Consider the following 24312-nt stretch of genomic DNA (forward strand, 5'->3'; position numbering starts at 1 on the left):
CATTAGTGAACAAACATCTTAATTTTTGCTGTTTGGCCTCACTTACATTCTTTACCCGATTAAGCACAGACATTCTACTGCCAGTATCACCTATTAGACTGATATGTACGCTACCCTTCCTCCTTATGTCCATTCTCCTACCCACGGCTGTATCCTTTCTTACTTTGTTTTCTTCCCTCTCAATGTTAAAATCTGGTGTGGAGATTACCTGGACATCTCCCAACCATCTCCCCCAGATTCCTAGTTTAAAGCTCTCTTGATCAGTTGTGCCATCCTCCATCCTAGAAGTCTATTTCCCTCCTTACTCAGGTGAAGTCCATCCCGAGAGAACAGTCCTCTGTCCATGAATGCTTCCCAATGACCATACATCCCAAAGCCCTCATTATAGCAGGGTGGAACAGGAAACTCTGCAGAATGCTGTACATCTGAGCCTCTGTGTGGGTGCCCTTCTTGAAACATGGGTGACCCCAAACTTGTATAGATCATAAAACATCCGTGAATTTTGATAGCACAAACACACTCACAAGACAGAACGATCAATTGGATACTTCTGCCACCTTCAGAAGTTTTTCTTTCATAGGGGACAATCTAGACTTTGGTTTTCTTTTCCTTGCTTTCTTTTTTCCAAGGGAGCAGGGAAGCTTTTTGTTTTATATATGAATGTACGGTTATGGTCAGAAAAGTGACTATGTAAAAATAGCATTTTCTTGATTTAAAAGATCTGTTCCTTGTATATATCCAGAATCTCATCAGCTGACAACAGAAAGATTGTAGCACTTTTCATTCCTGAAAGCACTGCAGAGCAACAGCTATGGAAAGGGAGCTGGATCCTATTGTGGAGCATACATCATCAACAGTATTCTTAATAAGTTCCAACTACACACATTCATGATGCCTAGGGGAGTAAGAACACGTTCTGACTTTCTGATCCCAGATGGAGTTTTCAGGGGTAGCAGACAGAAAAACCTTATTTTTACTTGAAACGGAACAATTTTTTAATTGAGTCATTGAAATACAGTAAACCCTATGATGCCATTTTTTCCAGAGGATCACTTTTCAGACTATAACTGCCCTTTAAATTGATCATATCTTTTCATCTCTCCTGAATTTCTTCTTTAGTCCTTGATGTAGGAGAAAATTTTCTATTATTCTCCTTACATCATTAGCATACCCAATAAACATTTCCCACAAATGGATTTACCATAAAAAGCAGCAGATCTTTCTGCTGAAGAGCTTCCAAACAATTTTTTTCTTCCCAGAATTTGAAAATTTTAGAGTATATGTATTCTCTCCCTCTCTCTCTTTTTATATATATATAAATATATATATATATAGGCTGTCTATTAATCGCAGTTAACTCATGCGATTAACTCAAAAAATTAACTGCGATTAAAAAATGAATCTCGATTAATTGCACTGTTAAAAAATAGAATGCCAATTGAAATTTATTAAATATTTTTGGATGTTTTTCTACATTTTCAAATGTATTGATTTCTATTACAACACAGAATAAAAAGTGTCCAGTGCTCACTTTATATTATTTTTATTACAAATATTTGCTCTGTAAAAATGATAAATAAAAGAAATATTATTTTTCAGTTCACCTCATACAAGTACTGTAGTGCAAACTCCTTATCATGACAGTTGAACTTACAAATGTAGAATTATGTACAAAAAAAACTGCATTCAAAAATAAAACAATGTAAAACTTTAGAGCTTACAAGTCCACCCAGTCCTACTTCAGCCAATCGCTCACACAAACATGTTTGGTTACATTTGAAGGAGATAATGCTGGCCACTTCTTGTTTACAATGTCACCTGAAAGTGAGAACAGGCGTTCTCATGGCAGTTTTGGAATTGGCTTCGCAAGATATTTACGTGCCAGATACACTAAAGATTCATATGTCCCTTCATGCTTCTACCACCATTCCAGAGGACATGTATCCATCCTGATGACAGGTTCTGCTCGACAACGATCCAAAGCAAAGAGGATCAACGCATGTTCATTTTCATCATCTGAGTCTGATGCCACCAGCAGAAGATGGATTTTCTTTTTTGGTGGTTTCGGTTCTATAGTTTCCGCATCAGAGTGTTGCTCTTTTAAGACTTCTGAAAGCATGCTTCACACCTCATCCCTCTCTGATTTTGGAAGGCACTTCAGATTCTTAAATCTTGGGTCGAGTGCTGTAGCTGTTTTTAGAAATTTCACATTGATACCTTCTTTGCATTTTGTCAAATCTGCAGTGAAAGTGTTCTTAAAATGAGCATATGCTGGGTCATCATCCGAGACTGCTATAACATGAAATATATGCAGAATGCGGGAAAACACAGAGCAGGAGACATACAATTCTCCCCCAAGGAGTTCAGTCACAAATTTAGTTAACGCACTGTTTTTTTAACGAGCATCATCAGCATGGAAGTATGTCCTCCAGAATGGTGATTGAAGCCTAAAGGGGCATACGAATGTTTAGCATATCTAGCACTTAAATACCTTGCAACACCAGCGACAATAGTGCCATGCGAATGCCTGTTCTCACTTTCAGGTGACATTGTAAATAAGAAGCAGGCAGCAGTATCTCCTGTAAACATAAACAAACTTGTTTGTCTTAGCAATTGGCTGAACAAGAAGTAGGACTGAATGGACTTGTAGGCGCTAAAATTTTACATTGTTTTGTTTTTGAATGCAGTTATATAACAAAAAAATCTACATTTGTAAGTTCAACTGCTATGATAGAGATTGCACTACAGTACTTGTATTAGGTGAATTGAAATATACTATTTCTTTTGTTTTTACAGTGCAAATATTTGTAATAAAAATAAATATAAAGTGAGCACTGTACACTTTGTATTCTGTGTTGTAATTGAAATCAGTATATTTGAAAATGTAGAAAACATCAAAAAAATTAAATAAATGGTATTCTATTATTGTTTAACAGTGCAATTAATTGTGATTAATTTTTAATCGCTTGAAAGCCCTAATATATACACATACACATACTTTTAATATATGTTTAAAGTATTTTAATGTTCCTAGCTCATATATACTAAGAATTCTTCTTCATACATGCTAAGAAAAGCATCTTTTGAAATTTCAGATTTATGATTGAAAGAAAATATACTTTCTTCTCTTAAAATGATGTAATTGAAAAAATGAAAAACCTCAGCATCTTTTTGATTTAATGGGATTGGTCCAATGACATGAAGAAACCTGCAAAATGTGTATTTTCACTTGAAAATAAGATTATTTTTGAGTAAAAATATGTCCATTGTCATTCTAAAGCACTCTTATTTTCAAGTAAGAACCTCCACAATGTCAAATTATATTACAAAGATCATCAAAAGATTGTGGGTGAAATCCTGCCTACATTGAAGTCAGTTTTTCCATTGACTTCAGTAGAACCAGGATTTCAGCCATGATATTTAAAGTGAACATTTTAATTAACATTTTAAGTAAAGCTCAGTTTTTTAATCACAAAATAGCCCACAAAAAATTCTCAATGTTTCCTGTAACTTCATTCAACTATATTTCTGATTTTCCTTGTGGAAGCAGAAGTATTCATGTTAATAGTTACCAGGTCATGCCTCAAACCTGTATAATATTTGTGAGCGCAGGTATCAGCATTAAAGGTTTTACATTTGCAGACGTCTTTAAGACATGACAGCCAGCCAGGGCTACACAATTGAAGTAGCTAAAAAAAGTAAACCATGCCATCTTTTGGAGAGCCAACATCTGAAATACAAATTAGTTTAAGTACTCTAAATTCCTAAGTGGGTGGTTTTCATTAAAATGTAGACCACATGTATAGTTGAAGATAGGCACATTTTGCAGAATAGCAGAATCTCATAGATCTGAAGAATGTTTCAGCTTCCTTAAAAGCTTACTTAAATTGAAGAGACTAGTAAATAACTTATTGTAGGTTACTAGTTAAATCAGTCATGTAGGGCCAGACATAGGCCAGAAGCACTTTTAGTCAGGAACAAAGATGAAAACAACAACATCTCTTTCCTATATACTTTCAGGCCCAAATTCTGCCTTCATGTTCTTGTGTTTAACCCTCTTAGAAGGCAGTGAGATTTGTATACATATATCTGAGGTCATAATATACCCCATAAGTGACCTAAAAAGGAAAAAAAGTTGGGTTTGTTCCTTTGTCAGGTTTCAGAGTAACAACCGTGTTAGTCTGTATTTGCAAAAAGAAAAGGAGTACTTGTGGCACCTTAGAGACGAACCAATTTATTTGAGCATAAGCTTTCGTGAGCTACAGCTCACTTCATCGGATGCATGCTGTGGAAAATACAGAAGATGTTCTTATACATACACACCATGAAAAAATGGGTGTTTACCACTACAAACGGTTTTCTCTCCCCCCACCCCACTCTCCTGCTGGTAATAGCTTATCTAAAGTGATCACTCTCCTTACAATGTGTATGATAATCAAGTTGGGCCATTTCCAACACTCCTAATTCCTATTTAAATCTTTAAAAACAACCAAAAATTCTTACTCTAAACTCCACATGGAGTGTCAGTAATGAATACTACTTAAGTTATTCTAAGACAGAGAATAGAGATAATTTCCCATTTATTCAGCTGCTCGTTGCAGAAATATGTAGTGGACATTTACAGATCATGCAAGAGTAAGTGAAAAATCCCATTGATGGAACCATGGAAGATTTACCTGGAAAGGGCATTCCATCTACATCTTCCCAGATATGAGCTGTGACAGCAACAAGGGAATTCAGATAGGTTAAAAGTAGCCTGACAGGGAAAGGTGTACAAACTGCCATTTTATTCCCAGCAACGCTCAGAATTTATTATAACTCTAAAACCAAGTTCTTCCAAACTCTAGAAAAGGAAGAATGTAACTTATTTACACTGTCTGATGAAACTTGATAATAACAAAAAGACAATACATAGAATACATTTATAGTCACTTGGATTGGTGGCTGCTGTGTCTCATTTATTTTAAATTTCTACGTGTTGGTTTCATATTTCTCCCAGTCCACATTCAGTCTGTGGGAAAAGAAAGAGCATTGTAATGTAAACATCTTTGTTCTGGAAAAGTATTTTGCACAATAAGGGCTAATTTAGATTCCTTTTTGCTTTGAGTATAATGTCTTCTCTGAAGTTAGTTTTTTATATGTTATGTGTTGAATTGTTGTTTTAAAAAATAAGGAACAAATCGAATTTTTAGCATTGTTTGATGAAAATTCCACTCCACAGTCAGAGGCCTTCTCAGTACACAGACTTAAGAGGCTCTTTTTTGCTGGTGATTCATTTGCTCCTCAGTTATATTATTTGACTGCCATGATAAAGTATCTGTGATCTGAATGTACAACTTTAGGCACTGATTCCACATTAGCATTCGTTAATACTTACTCAAACCTTAAACCTGTTGTTTTCTTTAAAATGTTATAATCTTGGTTAGACAAGGAGAAAAGTCTATAAAATTGACATCTCGTTAAATCCTAAGGACAGATTGTAGCTGAATTGAATTGTATCAGCTATAAATGTGCAATAAAAGTCATTGTACCCAGTTAACTAAATGAATAACTTATGTGATAACATGTTGTGTGCACATACGTGGACATATATATATTTATTTATTAATTTTTGAAAAAAGTTTGCACATGCTAAGTAGAGACTTGCTAGAGCCTCACAGCTTAATTCCCTGAAGATTCTGTCCACACTGAGCATGCTCCAGCCTGGGGCTGAGCAGAACTTTTCCCTACTATTGCAGAGAGGACAAAAGCCAAACCTGGGGAAGAGATGAGAAAAGTAGATTGGGACAAGAAGCCTGGGGTGGGTAAGATTGGGCCTAAAGGCTGGTGGAGAAGTGGGAGACTGGGACTAGGAGGAGACAGATCAGATTGGGACTGAGAGTGAAACAAGGGAGCAGGAAGACTGGAAGCCAGTGAATGGGAGGAGAGACTGGGACTAGCTTATTGAGGAGACTGGGAAAAGGAGCTCGTTTTTTTGTTTTTGTTTTTTAGGGGGACATTGAAATTGGATGAAGAGCCCAGGGAAGCAGATTGGGACTGGAAGCCAGTGGGGAGGGGAAAGGTGAGCATGGGGGTTATTGGATGCCAGGGGGAAGAGAGATATCAGACGAGAAGCCAGGAGGGAGAACTGGAGCTTGATGAGATGGGGACTATGACTGGCTGAGCAAGGAGACTGGGATTCAGATGAGATGCCTGAAGAGTGAAGACTGGTCCTGGTTAAGTGAGGAGAATGGGACTGGGATAAAAAGACTTGGGTGAGGAAGATATATGGGTTGGACAGGTTGGAGGGGAAGGGGCAGAAAGAGGCACATTTGGGGAAACCAGAGAAGAATATATGCCCGCTAGAGAACACTTCCCTTCAAAACCTGGAATTGAACCCAAGATTTTGGAGTCTCACCATGTGCTGTCAGCACATATTCTGTGAAACTCTCTGGCAAAGTGTCTTATCTCCCTCTAATGCTGGTCCACATAGAGGATGATAACCTACTGCTGCTTTCAGTAACTGTTAGCTCAAATGGCAGAGATCTGTATGATGGATTGAAAGATTCCAACCCTGCTAATGACATACATGAATGTCTTTATGAGTGTGAAGGATGTGATGGAATTTTTGATTTTTCAGTTTTCTTTTTTTAAAATCTAGGAAAGTACACAAAAAAAACTACTCTAAAAGAACATTATTACGGTTGCAAAGTCAAGCATTCCAAAGTTAGGAAACGCAAAAATTAACATTCCTTGTGTAACCTTAATTTGGTCCTCTTGTGCATATCATTGTCATAGGGTCTTTAATTACATGATAACATGTTATTTTTTTCCAGAGGACCACTGCTTCCTTCAGTGCATGGGATGGACCTGCTCTGGAGATGAATCATGGTTGTATAGCGAAGGAAGCGGTTCTCCTTAGGATTCTTCCTATTGCAGAATTTGGAAGGTGTTTGGTGAATGAGGCAGGGGATTATCGATAAGGAAAAAAATAGTCTTGTGGTTAAAGCAGTTAAACACTGCCCTGGGGAATTGGATTCCATCCCTGTCTCTGCCACTGAGTTCTATGTGATGCTAAGCAAATCACTTAAACCAGCCTTTTTGCAATGATTATTAAAGTGTGACTGTCATTTTGTGGAGCCCTGACTTGAGACCTTGAGATTTGATCTGCAAAAGTGCAGTGCACTTACAGCTGCAACTGAAGTCAATTGGAGCTGTGTCTTATATGTTCAAACTGCTATATAATACTGTGTAGTCTGAAAAATCAGATCCTAGGCATCTCCAATTGGGCCCCCAAAATTAATTGACACTTTTGATTAAATTATTGCACTCAGAGATGATCGTGATAAGTAAGGCTGCGATTTTGTCACAGAAGTCATGGATTCCGTGACTTCTTCAGCGGCCAGTGCAGCTGACTCCAGGGCCACCCGAGCAGCTGGTGCAGCCCCAGGACCAGCTGCACCAGCCGCTGCTGGGGCAGTCTTGGGCCACCACGATCTCCTCTCCCCCAGCAGCAGTTTTGGGTGTTCAGGGCTGGGGTGCGGAAGTGGGTGAGGGCTCTGGGCGGTGCTTACCTCGGGGGGACTCCCCGGAAGAGGCAAAATCCCTTGGCTCCTAGGGGGAGGCAGGCACCGCCTCCACAGTTCCATTGGCCGCAGTTCCCAGCCAATGGGAGCTACGTAGCTGGCGCTCAGGGTGGAGGCAGGGTGCAGACCTGCCTGGCCATGCCTCAACCTAGGAGCTGAGGGAGGGAAATGTTGCTGCATGGAGCAAGGTAGGGAGCCTACCAGCCCCGCCAACTGCCCCAGGATGTGCGCCACTACCCCTCCCAGCACCCACAGTGCCCCCTGCCCCCCCCCGCTCCCCGCAAGCTTTAGTCAGGGGTATATAGTACAAGTCATGGACAGGTCACGGGCCGTGAATTTTTGTTTACAGCCCGTGAACTGTCCATAACTTTTACTAAAAATACCCGTGACTAAAACGTAGCTTTAGTGATAAGCACCACAGAAAACCCCTGAGGAAATGAATAATTTTGTCTTCAGAGCAGGGACTGAATGGCGGGGAGTAAATAAGTCATGGGCCACACATTCAATGAGGAGAACAAAATATTGAGTACTTCCTCACTAAGTGAGCACTATCCATCCTGTGCACTGAATGAGGCAGGGGTTCCAAGGAAAAAATAGTATATAATTATTTATTAAAGGCTAATTCATAATGCCTATGTACAAGGATGTGAAACTAAAGTTGCACAGGCAACCTTAATTCTGGCATTTCCTAACTTTTGAGCGTTTGACCTTGCATCTTAATAATATTCTTTTAGCACAGTTTTGAGTGTGTACACATGTATGCAATGTGAAACAAATTTATATACAGGCATAGTTGTACTTTTAAGGATAAAATATTAAGAATTTTATAACACTTTAAAAAAGTGAAAAGGCGTTTATCAGCAAACTCTTATAGGGGAGAGTATGCTACCAATAAAATGTCCTCCTGATGCTATTGTACTATTGATGTCCTAAATCACCCACAGTGAGATTTTCTACTATGGAATTAAGATGGTGTTAGCTTGGTTTATTTATCTGCTTAAATGCTATTGACTCTTGGGATATATATGTTTAGTGTAAAACTGTTTTGTTCAGTGTGTAGCATTTGCTCTCTTCCTGTTAAAAGGATCTATACCTGAGTGCACAGGAGTTCTTCTTTGAGGTGTTTCCCTGTGGGTGCTCCACTTTAGGGTGAATCTGCATCCCTTCACCTGCAATCGGAGAATTTCAGTAGCAGTGCCTGTTTGGGTCGCACATGCGCTGTCCCTATCTCGCGCCACTTCTGCCGATTACATAGCACTATGCAACCAATGCCCCTCCTCGGTCCATTCTCTATCACCCTGGGCTTGAAATGGAGCAATTGGCAGTGCCTCCGAGTTTACCGTTAGATTAAGAATTAGTCTAGATTAGTGGTTTTAGAACCCAGTTTATTTAGTAAAAAAATTTTAGTTATCCTTTCTCTTCCCCATTTTTCCTCAAAAAAAAAAAACAACCCAAAACCTTTTTTCTTAGTCATTTAAATATCATTATACCCATTAAATGATCATATATTATACCCTTTAGCATAGCGTAGATACCCTTCTTCATGGGAGAAACTCTATTTTAAGGGTCATGCCCAGCTCCCAAGTTTTAAGCACTGCCTCACTTACTGGTCATCAATCCTGATGTCTGACAGACACTCGCAGTGTGTCCGCCATCTCAGCAAGACACACATACCACAAAAGTGCTCCCATTGCCATAATCTGAATTATAATCTGAGCCACGAAAGCAAGGGATCTTCAGTTAAAACTCCTCCTCATAGAGAAGTCTCTGCATCCATCATCTTATCCAGGATCACAGACCTTTCCTGGGCAATGGTCTCCATCAGCAGCATCTGACATGCATTCTCCACCACCCTCACAGAGAAAAGAGCACTCCTCCAAAACGGTGGCCAAGAAGTGGGTTACAACCCTCCCCTTCCCGGGAATCTACCAAAAAGAGGCAATCCCTGGCCCATCAGACACTATCAGTACCAACTGCACTGAGGCCAACTACGTCTGAGATATCGGGACCTTCCAGTATCGCAGGTATCATGCAAGCCAACAACCCTAAGCGGGCAGGCTCGGACAGAAACAACAAAGGGAAATTTACCATCCCTTCCTTGGTACAGTCAGAGCTACTCAACATGCAGCACCGAGTAGCTCAGTAGCACTGCAGTATATGGCACCACCTTCTGCTTCCATAGCATGTAGCTCACACTCCTCGGCACCGACAACCATGGTAATTGTATCGGTACTGCTAACAGCACCCTTCTCAATACTGATGCTCTCGGCATCACAGCAATTTCTCTGGCACAAAGATGCTCAGTACCATATCAGCTTACACCACCGTCCACGTCAGCTCCTCCTTCCTCCACTGAGGAGGATGATGATGAGGAAAGGGAAATCTACACTTCACATCACTCCTCGCCCATCCAGACAACTATCAGACCAGGTCCTCCAGAACAATCTGAACACCATCCCAGACCCAAAGCTCATGGGTGGTACAGACATTCCTGGATTCCTCCACCAATGCCATTCCCACCACAGTGGCCCTACTGGGACCCATGGGTGGCATACCATCAGCACTACTCTAAGCCTCCTAGTACACACAGAGAGAGGTCAAGGCATTCCCCATCACCCTCAATGCTGAACTCTCTGAATCCCTGGAAGAGCCACCTGAGGGACTGGAAGAGGTCACCCCAGCTGCCAATTTTTACTTCCCCTCTCCGGATGAAGCTTTCATGCCCCCACCACGCACAGGTGATAACTTTAAACAGTTTCAAGAGCTGTTTAAGAGGATTGTGGACTCTCTAAAGATACCATTGAAAGAAGTTGCAGAGTCACAACTTAAGCTGTTGGACATCCTCCAGACCAGGGGTGGGCAAACGTTGTGGCCCGAGGGCCATATCTGGGTGGGGAAATTGCATGCAGGGGCAGCGCAGGGGTGCAGGGAGGGGTGCGGAGTTCGGGAAGGGGCTCAGGGCAAGGGGTTGGGGCAGAGGAAGGAGCAGGGTGTGTGAGGGGGGCTCAGGAAAGGGGGTTAGGGTGCGGCAGGGATGCAGGGAGGGGTGTGGAGTGCTGGAGGGGGCTCAGGGCAGAGGGTTGGGGTGCAGGAGGGGTTCGGGGGGCGGCAGGAGACTCAGGGCAAGGAGTTGGGGTGCAGGAAGGGTGCGGGATGTGGCAGGGGGCTCAGGGCAGAGAGTTGGAGTGCGGGGTGCAGGAGGGGTTCAGGCTCTGGCCCGGGGCCGCTTACTTGGCGCTGCTCCAGGGTGGCAGCGGCGCGCGCCAGGGCCAGGGCGGGGGGGAGGCAGAGGGCTCTGCGCGCTGCTCTTGCTGCACCTCCAGGTACCTCCCCAAAGCTCCCATTGGCCGTGGTTCCCCGTTCCCCGCCAATGGGAGCTGCAGGATGGCGTGTGGGGCCTGCAGGCAAGGGCAGCACACAGAGCCCTTTGCCCGCCCCCCGCTCCCCCCACAGGCTGCAGGGATGTGGTGCCGGCCGCTTGTGGGAGTGGCGTGGGGCCCGTGGCACCCTGGGGGTGGCAATCCCACGGGCTGGATCCAAAGCCCTGAGGGGCCAGATCCGGCCCACAGGCTGTAGTTTGCCCACCCCTGCTCCAGACACTGACTCCATCCAAGATTGCTGTCCTGATAAATGAGGTGCTCATGGATCTGGCCAAGACACTCTGCTTGGACTCACAATCTTATCATCCGTCACAACTGCAAATTGGAAGCCCCTTCCTTCCACTGAGGGGCACTGCTCTACAGTCACCTAAAGTGGAGCACCCCACAGGGACACTCCTCGAAAAAGAGACGGTTACTCATACTGTGCAGTAAGTGAGGTTCTTTGAGATGGTTATCCCTGTAGGTGCTCTACTATTCTCCCTCCTCCCCTCTACTTCAGAGTTTCATGCTAGGGACTCTGGAGCAGAGAAGGACCTGAGATGGGGTTCGTGGCACAATTCTATGTAACCGCCAGAAGCGAGGTGAAACGGGGCTAGCACATGTGCGACCCAGCCAGGCACTGCTGCTGAAATTCTCCAATCGCAGATTCACGTAAAGTGAACCTCAGTTACTGCACAAGGTAAGTATGTTTCTCTTTTAAGGCTATGGAATTGGTGGAGGTATGGAGCAATATTTTTAACAGATAGGGACTTCTCCCACTGAATTATGAGGAAGGAGCACAAGCAGAGTGTGCTTGGTAGCCCAGGTAGGCGGAAAAGGAACTGAAGGAACCACTAGGAGGTCCAGTGTTTTCACATAAATTTCAGAAATACTTATTTTAACGTGATACTGTGGCTGAAAAAGTGGTTCTGCATTGAGACAGCTGCTCTGGACATTACAGGCAGCAACACAGAGCTGTGGAGCTGAGTCAGAGTAGTGCCTGCTGCTTCTTAAGAGAGAGGCTGATCCAGTACAAAGCTAGGTTTTGAGCCCTGAGAGGAATGTAGAAGCAATGTTCCAATGGCTCTCTCCCCTACGCGGCTAGCTCTTGCTCTGAAGTAGAATTCTTCTCTTATCCTCTTTCCTCTCCTTCTGTTTTTCTTCATTCTTTCTGATTTCTTCTTTCTTTTTCTCTTCTTTCTTCTGGAAAGGACTGGAGAGGACTAAGGAAAAGAGAAAGTCAGAGCTAGAGCATGGAAGCAATGGGAACATCCTCCAAGATGAAGGAAGTATTATAGGGCAAAATTCTGTTCCTAGTTATAGTGAAGTAACTCTCGATTCCAGCAGAGTTGCTCTGGATTTTCACCACTGTAAATCAGTCCATAATTTGGTTTATGGACTGTAAGGATTATATTGTAAAGTGGATGAAGAGGAAACGTGTTGCAGTTAGTTTTGCACACCCCTTTTGGGATGAGTGGGCTCCAAAATGAAGTTAAGTGTTAGTACTATACAGCTATGCTGAACTGTTTGTTAATGATCCATCCATGTGTCTGCTATTTTTTAGTTTATGAAGTACATTTCATACTTCTTCCACAAACAGGTATGCTCATTCCACGCCCTCCTCCCCCAGCATTAATCCACGGCATTCGTTAAATCATTTGCCTAAAGCCTGCTACGTGTAGCCAAGGCAAATATCCATATTATAGTCTCCATTCTGGAGACATTCAAGGCATGCTTATGTGGTTTTTATGGAGCCAAACTTATATGAGAGGTTTAATTATTTTTTCCTTTTAGCAAACTTCCCAGAAAAAATTAAATAATCAAACCCATAACTAATTTTCCTAAGAAAAGTGTTTATATTCCCTGTCTGAAGAAAAAGCTGTTAATACTGGCAAAGTATTTTGGCACAGTATCATACTAGATAGACTTCCTAACGAGACTATTTACTAAACAGAATATTTGGCATGTTATATTCTAATCTTTGACTAGAAAGATTATGGTAAGTGAAAATCTCTTGTAAAGTGTATGAATAAATTAATAAGAATATGAATTTGTTATACAGCATTTAAAATTATGTCACTGTTATAATCCTTTGTGACAGGGTAATCAGTAATAAAACAGTGCAGTGAGTACCAATTAAGGAATATCAAATCAATGGGTACGCTGCTCATGCTGATTTAAACAGGAGCTGATTGGAATAAATGGATTTAATATATACTTATTTGCAGACTGTAGCTGTTCTAGCACATCTACAGAAACTAGCTTATGAATAAGCTAAGGATGTTACATACTTATATCTCTAATGGAAGACTAATGGGAAACATTAAATTAAAAAAAGGCTGAGTTTTGATCTGTGGTGAAACATACAGTGGTAAAAGTGAATTTTCAGCCAGCATTAACAATTCTTTGCAGGACAATTTATAAGGGAAATGTATCTGCCACTTGTTAAGTATGTACCTGTTTATACTGCACGATCTGTGAGTGCAATATATGCTTGATTTTTATTTTTTTTTGTAATAATACTGGAAAATCTTTGGAATTTTACACCTCTGCTTGTATTTTTCCACATTCCATTCAGAGCCATGAGAATTCCCTTTACCCCCTCACGCCATCAAACTTTTTAACATACTTTACACCTAAGCCCTGCATCAATCTGCCACCCTGCTGGTTGAGGAGGCCTGGACACATCTCCCTCCTGACCCTGTCAACATAGCACCCGGATAGGTTTGTTTGTTTGTTTTACTGCCTCTTTTCCCTTTCATCATATGATACTGCAGCTAACCTTTTGGCTCGTGGTTATTGGCATTAGCCAAACTGCTCATGAGAGTGCTTTATCATACCAGAATACCAGAAAGAAACAGGCAAGGGAGACCTTATAAATATATATGTGCCAGTGGCTGACACTTTGGTAAATTGTCCCAAATCCCACCAAGGAGCCTCTTGGTGGGCAGAGGAAAGCAGTTAGAGATCCTGTGGTCACTTTACCCTTGCATTTAATATTTCACTGTATGATCCTCTCTTTAGTTTTGGTGCCATTCAGGTAGGCAATGCTGCATGGTCAGCTCATTTAATAAAAACATGCTTTTCCCAGTTTTTTGGATTTTTTTCCATTTCATTTTTGTTATTTTCCATTCTATAACTGTTTATTATTTTTTTATTCTACTTATTAAGCTGTTTGTTAATAACGTGCTATATCTTCATGTGTGTAAATACTTTAAATATATCAGTAGCACAAATGTACTGCATATAATCTTCAAACAAATATTAGTGCTCACAGTTTATATCGACAAGACTTGATTCTTCTCTCATGCATATCAGAGAGTAATCAAAGAGCAACCCCATTAAACTCATTGGAGTTACACTGGTGTAGATGAGGGGAGAATTGGGCCCACATTGAAATGCAGCTATATCTCTTTTCTTTTTAGTTGTGGTTTATTTGAAAAGATATTTACTTTGTAGTTACTGTCATAAATGTCCTGTTATTACTATTTACATCTTGTCCTGTCAACTTTTAACCTTCTCATTAGCAAAAATAAGTTATGCTTTGAGCATCTTACGTTTTCTTCCTCAAAGACTAGGAAGTTGGAATGTTCTCCCCTCCTCCCAACTTCCAACTCCACTTCCAAATTTCCAGATGTTAAGTTAGCAAAAGGTTAAGTGGCATAGAATACAACTAACTTAGTGGCTTCTTCTCTTTCTAGATATCATTACTTATGGTTGGATTCTTGCTAATCTTGGATATTCAATGTTATTTATTTTTATACATCTAAAACCTGAGTTTAACATCAGCCTTCTATCTACATGAAATGGATTTGGTAATTTCAACTCCATCACTACTAGACTACTATCCTCCACACAAAATCCCACTTACAGAATTTAGCTCACTGTTTTGCATAATTAGCTGTGTGTGCTCAGATGAATAACTGAGTTGAGCTAAAGAAGAGGCAAATTATTCCTCCTTAAAATGCTCTTAATCCAGATCAGAATTAAGATATCATATTTGTGCTGGTTGTATTGTCTGAGCAATACATGACCTGAAAACCAAAGACTTGATCTTCCAGCCTGGTCAGTGTTTTAAAGTTCATCAACTAAGTAACTGATCTAAGATGCATGAAAATCATATTTCTTTGCTAGTTTTGATATTTGTTCTACATAAAAGTCAAAAGATGACTAAAGCAGTCAGAAGGAAGAAAAAAAGAAAAACCCAGTCTTTGAAAGGTAGCATCTGTTTATTCTGTAGCCTTGTTTTTAAATGCTGAGTGTTTCATAGAGTCATGACTACATTTGCTGAAAAATAATATTTTGCATTTTTAGAAGCTATGAAATACATTTCTGTTGTGTGCTGTAAGGTCTCTCTCATGTCAGCTGCACCTGCTCTATTTGCATGTGAATTCTGAACAATTCTTGTCCTATGTGACACTTCTGAAATGTCTGTCTGTTCTTTTTTTTTTTTCTTTTTAATTCTCAAGCTCACTATTTGGATAAGATAGTTAAAGGTACTGTATATTCGCTCTTTGTTAACCTGCCTATGACTACATGTTTATTGATATATTTATTTTTATAGTGACCACTGCACTAGATTTGGCAAAAGCAACTTTTTCTCATGTGTATTCCATGAACTATAAATTTGGTTCACATTACTTTTAATACATACCTCAGACTTAAAATACTAAGTCTTTTGTGTCACACATGAACATTTTACTAATTGTTACATAAGTTTTTATATGTACTGTACAAATACATTACTTTTTTCCAAAACCAAAAACTGAAGATAACAGTGCATTTGCTGTTTGTTTTATTAATCCTGCTAGTTGGGCACTTAGTTGTGAAGCATTAAATATTTAAGAAAAGAAGCAAACTGACACTCTTGTCACAGAGTAAGAAATCGTCAATTCTAATGCATATGTTGATTAAACAGAGAGAGCGCAACCTCGTTAATATACAGATTCTGTTGCCTCCCTTTCTCTAAATGTTTGAAAAACTATGTGAAATCCTATTTTATGTTTTGTATGAGAAGCTGTAAAAAGCCTTACAAGGTTTGCAATGGAATGGATCAGAGATACAAAATTCACAGGCAGAATAAGGTCCAACATAAAACAGCAAAGGTTTTCATATCTTCAGTTATGGTAAAAGTTAGGTGAAAAACATACTTCTGAAAAGAAAATCCCTATCCCTCTTTCCCCAAATTACCTTTTTTCTATTCCTTTTTTGTGCTTTTTTCATTAGAATATGGCAATATTCATGACAATATCCAGGCTTTCATACAATAAGTCTTGAGTGCACTCAGGTGACTTCTGTAACACTTTGTCAGTCGGGAATTAAATCTCTGTCTTCTATAAACAAAGCAGAATAAATGTATTCAGAAGCAAAATTAGCCTTTTGCATATACAGTTAATAAATACAGTTGGCAACTGCAGCCTGAAAAGAAAAAGGGCAGCAAGACTAATTTCAGCCTGGCATGATGACATGATATCCATAAGTATAACTCCATCATACCTTGTTATGAGAGGCTGTTATGATTCCATTCCTTCTGTACCTACAAATTTTACAAAAGACATAATGCCCCATAGAATTTTTTTATTTTGCGTTACATAGGTGGAGAAGGGAGTCAGTAAATTAATAATTCCGTAGAAGACAAATTAATATAATTATCTTGAACAGATTGTTCCAAGAGTGACTAAACATTAACCAAAACCAGGCAGTTTTCTAGTTTACGTATAGGTATATAATACAAAACCAGTAAAAAATAAAAAAATGCTGTGGCAAGTTTTATTTATTTTTATGCTGTGTATAATTACAAATAACTGTTGTGTCCAAAAAATCTGATTTGTAGCCACCACTACTACTTAGGATATTTAATACCATTTCTGTACTTGCTTCTGTCAATGTCTTATCACTATCATAGATAAGGAACTAGAATCTACATATTTATAAAGTGTCATCATCCTCATACAGATCATGTTGGCTGCATGCCAGATTTCATCAGTAGGAAGTGACAGATATTGTTTTTATGTAATGTTAGACTGAAAACAATTACAGATTTTGGATATATTAAATTATTTTAATTGTTTCCCAAATTTTCCCTCCTTGGCCATAAAAGCAGACAAGATAGGATATAAAGGTAACAGCACAAAAGCCTTAGGGAGATTGTCACAAAGAATCACTCTCCGCTATCTGTCTTGAAGCACGTCACTACCGTGTTTTTGTTCAGTCTATCAATGTTTTATTGTGGTCCTTATGGTATTTCATTTTGTCCGTCCTAAGTAATCAAATACGCACAGCTATTACATTTAGTTGGAAATCCTGTCAGTCCTGTCCCATCCGTATGCAGCCTGAATCCTAATGTTTGTTAGAATAGATGCTAAGCTGCTTTACTATTTCCTGGGCTTTGCTTATTCTGTGAAAAGGAATGTACTTTTGGCATAAAGTATAGTCATTAAAACTGGCCTATACTTTGTGTGATTATTTAATGTACTGTAATTTCACATGAATATACGGCAACTCTGAGACCAGAGAAAATTAATGTTCTCTTTTACTGTGTGCATAGAATCATACTCACTTTCATACTTTAGAATCTGGACGGATTTATTTAAAGTAACGAGGAGCTTAACAAAATCTGTACCAGCAAGTGACCAATATTGCACAAAGCAAATATTAATCTATACCGTAAGCACAGAAGTGGTATCACTCTACATGACTGTGTTTTGCGCTGTGCGCTCCTCTCTTGCTACTTGTCAAAGAAAATAAAAACTTAATTTTGTCTGGCCTGCAGGTATTTTAGAGGATTGTTGCATATATTTCCTGCCTGCACAGGTAAGTGGTGTCTCAAGTGTCAAGCCAATCAAAGATGCCACTTTGTTAAGAATTAGATTTCCCGAGGTAATGTTGCTGTTCCTCTCCATGTGCAATTACAGTATTTGTGCTGTTATAAAGGCCTGTTCCCAGTAAGTGTCCCCTGTTTGTATTTTTTTAGACGGAAAATAATTGCAATATTTAAATCAATTGTGGTTTCCTTCTTTGTCTCTTTTGACAGAGGGCTGCCCTGGTCTGTGTAATAGCAATGGAAGATGTACATTGGACCAAAATGGTTGGCATTGTGTTTGCCAGCCAGGATGGAGAGGAGCAGGATGTGATGTAGCCATGGAAACTCTGTGCACTGATAGCAAGGACAACGAAGGAGGTAAGATATACAGAGTTAAATTTTAACACTGGCGAAAATATATTGAGAAGCAATTTTGCAATCAAGTGAAAAAATACTGCTGTGAGAAGCATACATATATTTTACTAGCTTGATGAGATTCATGTAAAAATAGATGGAACTACAACATTTACTGCCTTCATTTGGGATGCCAGAGTTGGTTACAAAGGTGTATTTAGAAATCCATTAGTGACACATTAGATTCCAGATAACGTTATTTTATGCAAGGACAAACAGTAGGGTCTTAATTCCACAAGCATTAGAAACATATTGTACACAAATACAGAACAGTTCTAAAATCCTTACTAAGACAACATTTTCATTGACTTCATTAGGAAAATCATTGAGTGAAAGGACTGTGTAAAGACTTTGCATTTGGGACCATATCGTTGGAAACACAGGATGTGTGCCCAGTATAAGAATATCTCATTTATCCATAACCTGTGAGGGCAGGTAATGAACAGCACACTCCCAGAACCATTCTTTTACTTGCTATCCTGTGGTCTGTCACTTATCCAACAAACTGAATATTTCTTTTTAGATAACAAGGCCCCAATCCACAATGACATGCGTGCAGGACCATTGGCTTCAGGGATCTGCCTGCGTACATCTCACTGCAGGGTTGGGGCCTAAAAGAGATATAAAAGGTAGATATAACTTATCAACCTGTCTTCAGAGTCATATCTACCATGTGAAGGAAATAATATAGTAAAATATTGGATTGAACTTCACATTACTCCTGTTGCTTCTCTCCCCCAGCATCTCGGAACTCTGCAGGGGAGAGCCCTCTACCCCAACCCCTATCCCCACCTCCCCACACACCCCACCACACCACACACCCCCTGCCTCTTTGTGAGCCTGGGGAAATGAAACTGCTGGGAGGGGCAACCCAGAAGCTCAACCAGAAGGAGCAGAGGCAAGCAGCTGCAATAAGGACCTTTGGACACTGATTATGTCATCAGTGCCCAATTTCAGTTTTTGCTCTGGACATTCCTTCCCTGCGTTGACTGGCTGTTTGCTCCAGTTCCCTTCCTCATAGTCTCTTTGCTTCTGTCTGGCATGGTGCGGCCCTGATCTCAGTTATACACATAATAAAGAATAGTAGTAATAACAACATTTATCATTGAGATCATACATGAGGAAAATATTATTGTCAAAACATCTTTGCTCAGTTTATTTTCTATTTTTCAGATCGTATGTTAAGATAAATGTTTATTTCCAACACTTTTATATTGTTTATTTTGTATTTTGAGTTAGCTTTTCGTATGTTTCACAGTTTAGGTCCTGAGGTGACCCATTAGGCTCTAGTGACCAGTTGGTTCAGTTGGACAGTGAGCCAAAATTGGACCAAGCTCTCTGCCCTGTGTAGGCTGGCACAGCGCCACTGAAATCAATGTAGACTTCAGTGGAGAATGTAGTTTTAGCGTACATCTACACTGCAAAAAAAAAAAAAAAATACCCATAGCAGCAAGTCTGAGACGCAAGTCAACTGACTCAGATTTTGCTACAGGGCTAAAAATAGCAGTGTAGACGTTCTCACTTGGGGCTGTAGCTCAAGTTCTGAGACCCAACCCTGTCACCATGTTTCAGAGACTGGGCTCCAGCCCAAGGAGGAACAAGTACATTGCTATTTTTAGCCCTTTAGCATGAGTCTGAGTCAGGTTTCACAGGTTTCAGACTCGCTGCTCTGGGTTTCTTTTTGCAGTGTGGTTATACCTTTAGGCTACATCTACAGTTAAAACAGTGCCCCTGTAGCACTTCAGTGTAACCACTCACTACAGCAACAGGAGGTTGTTCCCTCATCATTGTAGTTCGTCCCCCTGCCCAAGAGGTGGTAGTTAGGTACATGGAAGATTTTTCACACCCATGAACGATGTAGCTGGGTCAACTTAACTTTTTAGTGTAGACCTGGCTTAGACTATAGCAACTGACAAGTGCTGCTCAGGGAATCATGTTCAGACAAACAAGGTGTTTGTGAAGGAAGAGGAGAGATGAAAAATTGTGAACATGAAAGAATATGTAGAAAAGAAGGAAAAACAGAAAAATAGATGGACTAGAACAAGAACAACTTGGAGGGAGAAAGTAGGTGATGTTAAGGAAGAAGGGAGAGAAGGTAGAAGTCCAAAGAGAGAAGAAAACAGATTGGGTAAGTATGAGTGAAAACAGAATGAGGTAAGATATCAGAAACTAAAGGAGAGACTCAGTAGCAAATAGCATACCAGGGAGAGAAAACTAATGGGAAATGAGAAAACAAAATAAAGAGATCAAGGAAAAAAGGAGATATTTTTCAGACACAAGAAAAGAGGAAAGAAGAGAGAATAAGTAGTAGGATCAGAAAAAAAACATGAGCCCAGAAACTGATGAAGCAAAGAGAAAACAGAATGAAAGAAAACACAGAAAAATATTCATACAAAGAAATAAGAAAAATGAATGATAAAGCAAAAGAAAAGGTCTAAGACTTTTAGGATGGTGAAGCGTTTTATTTTATTTCCTATTGTTTTTTTTATTGTCATGATTAACATTTCACAGCTCCATCTGGAAAGAGGGTTGGCAAAATGTTGTTGCGGTGGGGGTTGAGTCACATTGTGTGATAATATTACTCTTGGGTGTGTTGTTCCATTAGTGGACTGTTTGTGGGGTTGGTTGTTTAATTTATTTTTTAATCTATATACCACAGCAAAAGGTTTTTTATTAATTTCAAAACTTGATTGGGCCCAGTGGAAAGGATTCAAAATAATTTAAATAAATAAATAACCCAGCTCAAAGGGTACTGAAAGAGAAACAAGGAAAAGGAAGCACCTGTTTGTTAGAAGTCAGCCTAGAGAGAGGTGTGTTGCTTCTCCAGTCACCAAGAGTTTTAGCAATCAAGCAGCTAATCTCCCAATCAGCCATCCAGGTTCCAGACCACGTTAGGTAGTAGCAAAAAGACATTTCTTAGCTGTATTTGTTTATTTTAGGAGATATAATATTCTGAGCACATTGGCTGAATTTATATCGGTGACTAGTCTGGACACTGTGGTTTATGTTCTGTTAGATTCAGTAGTTAAATAATTATTGTTGTCTTGGTTGCTAGCTAAATTAGATACTATGCTTAATGTTACTTTAAATACTGCATGGTGTTGCTTTGATTCCTAGCTGTTATTGGGATTGATTTTGTAACCTCTTAGAGCACAAAACTCCCATTGACTTCAGTTATAGAATTGGATTATTTTTAAACACATTTCTTTCTAAGCATTGTTGCCATATTTCTGGAGTGGATATTATATATCTGCCTTTTGCTGTAGGGTTCCATGCTACACTATGGATTGCGCCCTGTCTTGTAAAGGAAGGATGACTTTTTTCTTAAACTTCCTGGGTTTAGGGTGGATACCGATTTCTGAGATTTAGCTCACATTTTAACAATCCATATTGGAGTGTGGATGCGCACAGTGAGCATAGGCTGAATTCTGCTTTTAATGTACTTGTGAGGAGGGGAGGGACTCCATTTGAATTCAGTGGGAACAAGTATGTGCACCCAAAGACAGAGGATGCCTGTACTTCCTCACTTAGAAAAATTGCTCCTGTATTACACTATATGAAAATGACCCATATTTTATCATTATCATATCTGTAGAATTTCCATTTAAGTCAATTGTGGTTTCCTATAAAAATCATCAGCTAGTTATGGCTCAGAGTAAAGTAATATGTACATGTAAGGATCTCACTTATCTTCTGAAATGAAAGTGAAGTCTTTTTTCTCAGTTGCAATCAGTTTATCCTGAAACATAACTCCATATATACAGTATAAGGAGCAATGAGGGACTGAAACTGCACGATAATGCGGGAGGTGTTTACAATGGTCATAACTGCTGCAGTGAGCTAAACGGACTCCATGCTTGCCGTGCTATGGCGTCTGCTCAGGCAATCCAGGGAAAAGGGCGCGAAATGATTGTCTGCCGTTGCTTTCACGGAGAGAGGGAGGGTTGACTGATGACATTTACCCATAACCACTCGCGACAAATTTTTGGCCCCATCAGGCATTGGGAGCTCAGCCCAGAATTCCAATGCGCAGCGGGGACTGCGGGAACTGTGGGATAGCTACCCACAGTGCACCGCTCAGAGTTTTTTTGTTTGTTTGTTTTGGGGGGAGGGATAGCTCAGCGGTTTGAGCATTGGCCTGCTAAACCCAGGGTTGTGAGTTCAATCCTTGAGGGGGCCATTTAGGGATCTGGGGCAAAAATTGGGGATTGGTCCTGCTTTGAGCAGGGGGTTGGACTAGATGACCTCCTGAGGTCCCTTCCAACCCTGATATTCTATGAGTCTATGAAATATCTATTAGGAGTCCGTAGATCTTGGGAAGCTCCTCAAAAGCAAAAGTTTCGTGGGCAAGGAGCCTACAGATCTTATTTCTGCAGGAGAAAATATGCAGGCTTTATCAGGTTCTCCAAGCCATTTAAAAACTCAGCAGGCACTCAGTCCCAGCAGCAACCGTCTGTGGAGTTTTATAGTGCTGATTTATACAGTAACAGCCTGGTTTGCCTCTCATTAAAGTCAATGGGAAAACTCTCACTGATTAAATAGGAGACTTGGATTGGGTCCTATTCTGAGCTATATGTGACCTTGAAAACAGTCAGAAAGAGCTTGAACTTCCACTAATCACGAAAGTCGACTTATAGTGAAATAAATAAATCTATGCAAAAAAATACATTTCCTACACCTTGACTCCATAGTATATAGAATTTCAAAAGGAATGTTAGTTATGGGGGTTAAGTGATGTTGCCATCCTTCCTTGGCCTGCTTTGCAGAATTTAATTCTAAAATGCACCTTTGAGAAATATTACCCATCAACCTCCTATTTAACTCATGTTTCTTTTAAAAACGGGGCTTATAATTTGCCAATTTGTGGGTCTCTTATCTATATCCTATTTTGAATTTACTTCCCAAATGTACCAATTTTCCAGCGGGGGCAGGAAAATGGCACAAAAGACACCCTAGTGGAGTTCTGACCCCTCCCTTTCAGTGCCTTTTTATTAATCTCTAGAGATAGCAGTTCTTAAAACAAGACCATATCCTATTGCAGTTCTGTGCATGTTTCAGCTAAGGAAAAAGTACAGCTAGTCAAGATTTTTATTACAAGATTTTAAACTTTCTGAATGGATGAACATTTTCTCTACACAAATATATACATACCTGCTGTACATAAAAGAACTTATATCTAGACTCAAAAATACAAAATAGTCTCCTTGAGTTGGTAATGATTATTGAATGGGCTGGAACATCTTTGATTTTCCTTGTATTTTTTTCTTTTAACTCTGAGAAATATAGCAGCTAAGTCAAGTCTAATAATTTTAGGCTAAACTAAAATACGTCAATGATTTTGTTGAGCTATTCCACCAAGGCTACTTTACTTTTTGACACAGAGGGCAATAGACAGACAACTTAGTGTCACTAGACAGCACTAGCTATATAAGTACAGAGAAAGAATGAAAAATGTTCTCTTAAGTTATAGAGAGCCAGATTCATAACCATCCGTCACTCGCTTGGGCAAGTTGCTGATAAACTCCACAGAAAAATAACAAACAGTGTGTACCTGTATCTTGGCTGGTGAAAATGAGATTCTTTCTCTGATTGATGTTAGCAGAGAGGCTTGTAAAAATGCATTTCCAGCTGATTAGTTCAGAAGATGTCAATCTCATGCAGTTTTATGACCTGCAGACTACACAGCAGATGTACATTTGCTTTTTATAAACTAACAAAGATGAATGACTAAATTTGTGCATTTCTCTTTGGCAACTGTACCAAATATTGCCTGAGGGAGAACATAGAAGTGTAAAAATCAAAACAAAGCCTTTAACCGTGACTGTACTGGGTTTTAATACTGACCCCTGTTAGTCTAGCCAAAACCAATATGGTATCAGAATATTCTGGTTATGAAAGCTTTCATATTTTAATGGAATCAGTCTGAAGAAAATCCTCCCAGGTATTATCAGTAATGCTTCTTCTTAATTCAATGTATGCTCTGAGTCTTCACTCCTTTACCACTCCTGAAGTGCCCATTGATGTTGGGTGACTGAAGTAGGAGTTTTATGTGACCAAGAAATGGATCATCAGGCCCTTAATACTATGCCAGCACACTAACTCTGTTCCATGTAGTACAGAAATTCATAAGCAAAATGCAGCATAAGCTACATTTGGAAGGAAACTTTACTTA

General features: G+C 39.8%; 1 protein-coding gene and 1 long non-coding RNA gene across 26 annotated transcripts in view; one reads left to right on the forward strand and one right to left on the reverse strand.

Annotated features, from left to right (window-relative positions):
• TENM3 (teneurin transmembrane protein 3) overlaps nucleotides 1-24312 on the forward strand; it is a 1226612-nt gene that overhangs the window by 1129191 nt on the left and 73109 nt on the right. For 15 of the 25 annotated variants that reach the window (XM_074951193.1, XM_074951194.1, XM_074951199.1 and 12 more), the window contains 3 exons: nucleotides 15394-15420; nucleotides 17025-17045; nucleotides 17958-18104. In XM_074951193.1, the coding sequence (XP_074807294.1) occupies nucleotides 15394-15420; nucleotides 17025-17045; nucleotides 17958-18104 (195 nt within the window). The remainder of the gene's footprint in view (nucleotides 1-15393; nucleotides 15421-17024; nucleotides 17046-17957; nucleotides 18105-24312) is intronic. The other 10 variants (XM_074951200.1, XM_074951201.1, XM_074951217.1 and 7 more) reach the window with 3 other exon arrangements.
• On the reverse strand, nucleotides 11958-17272 carry LOC141986583 (uncharacterized). The gene is made up of 3 exons (XR_012639329.1): nucleotides 17213-17272; nucleotides 16115-16257; nucleotides 11958-12147 (listed from the first exon to the last, which is right to left on the reverse strand). It is a non-coding gene; the product is annotated as an uncharacterized LOC141986583 (long non-coding RNA).

Source organism: Natator depressus, chromosome 4 (genome assembly GCF_965152275.1).
Source record: "Natator depressus isolate rNatDep1 chromosome 4, rNatDep2.hap1, whole genome shotgun sequence".
Taxonomy (NCBI): Eukaryota; Metazoa; Chordata; order Testudines; family Cheloniidae; genus Natator; species Natator depressus.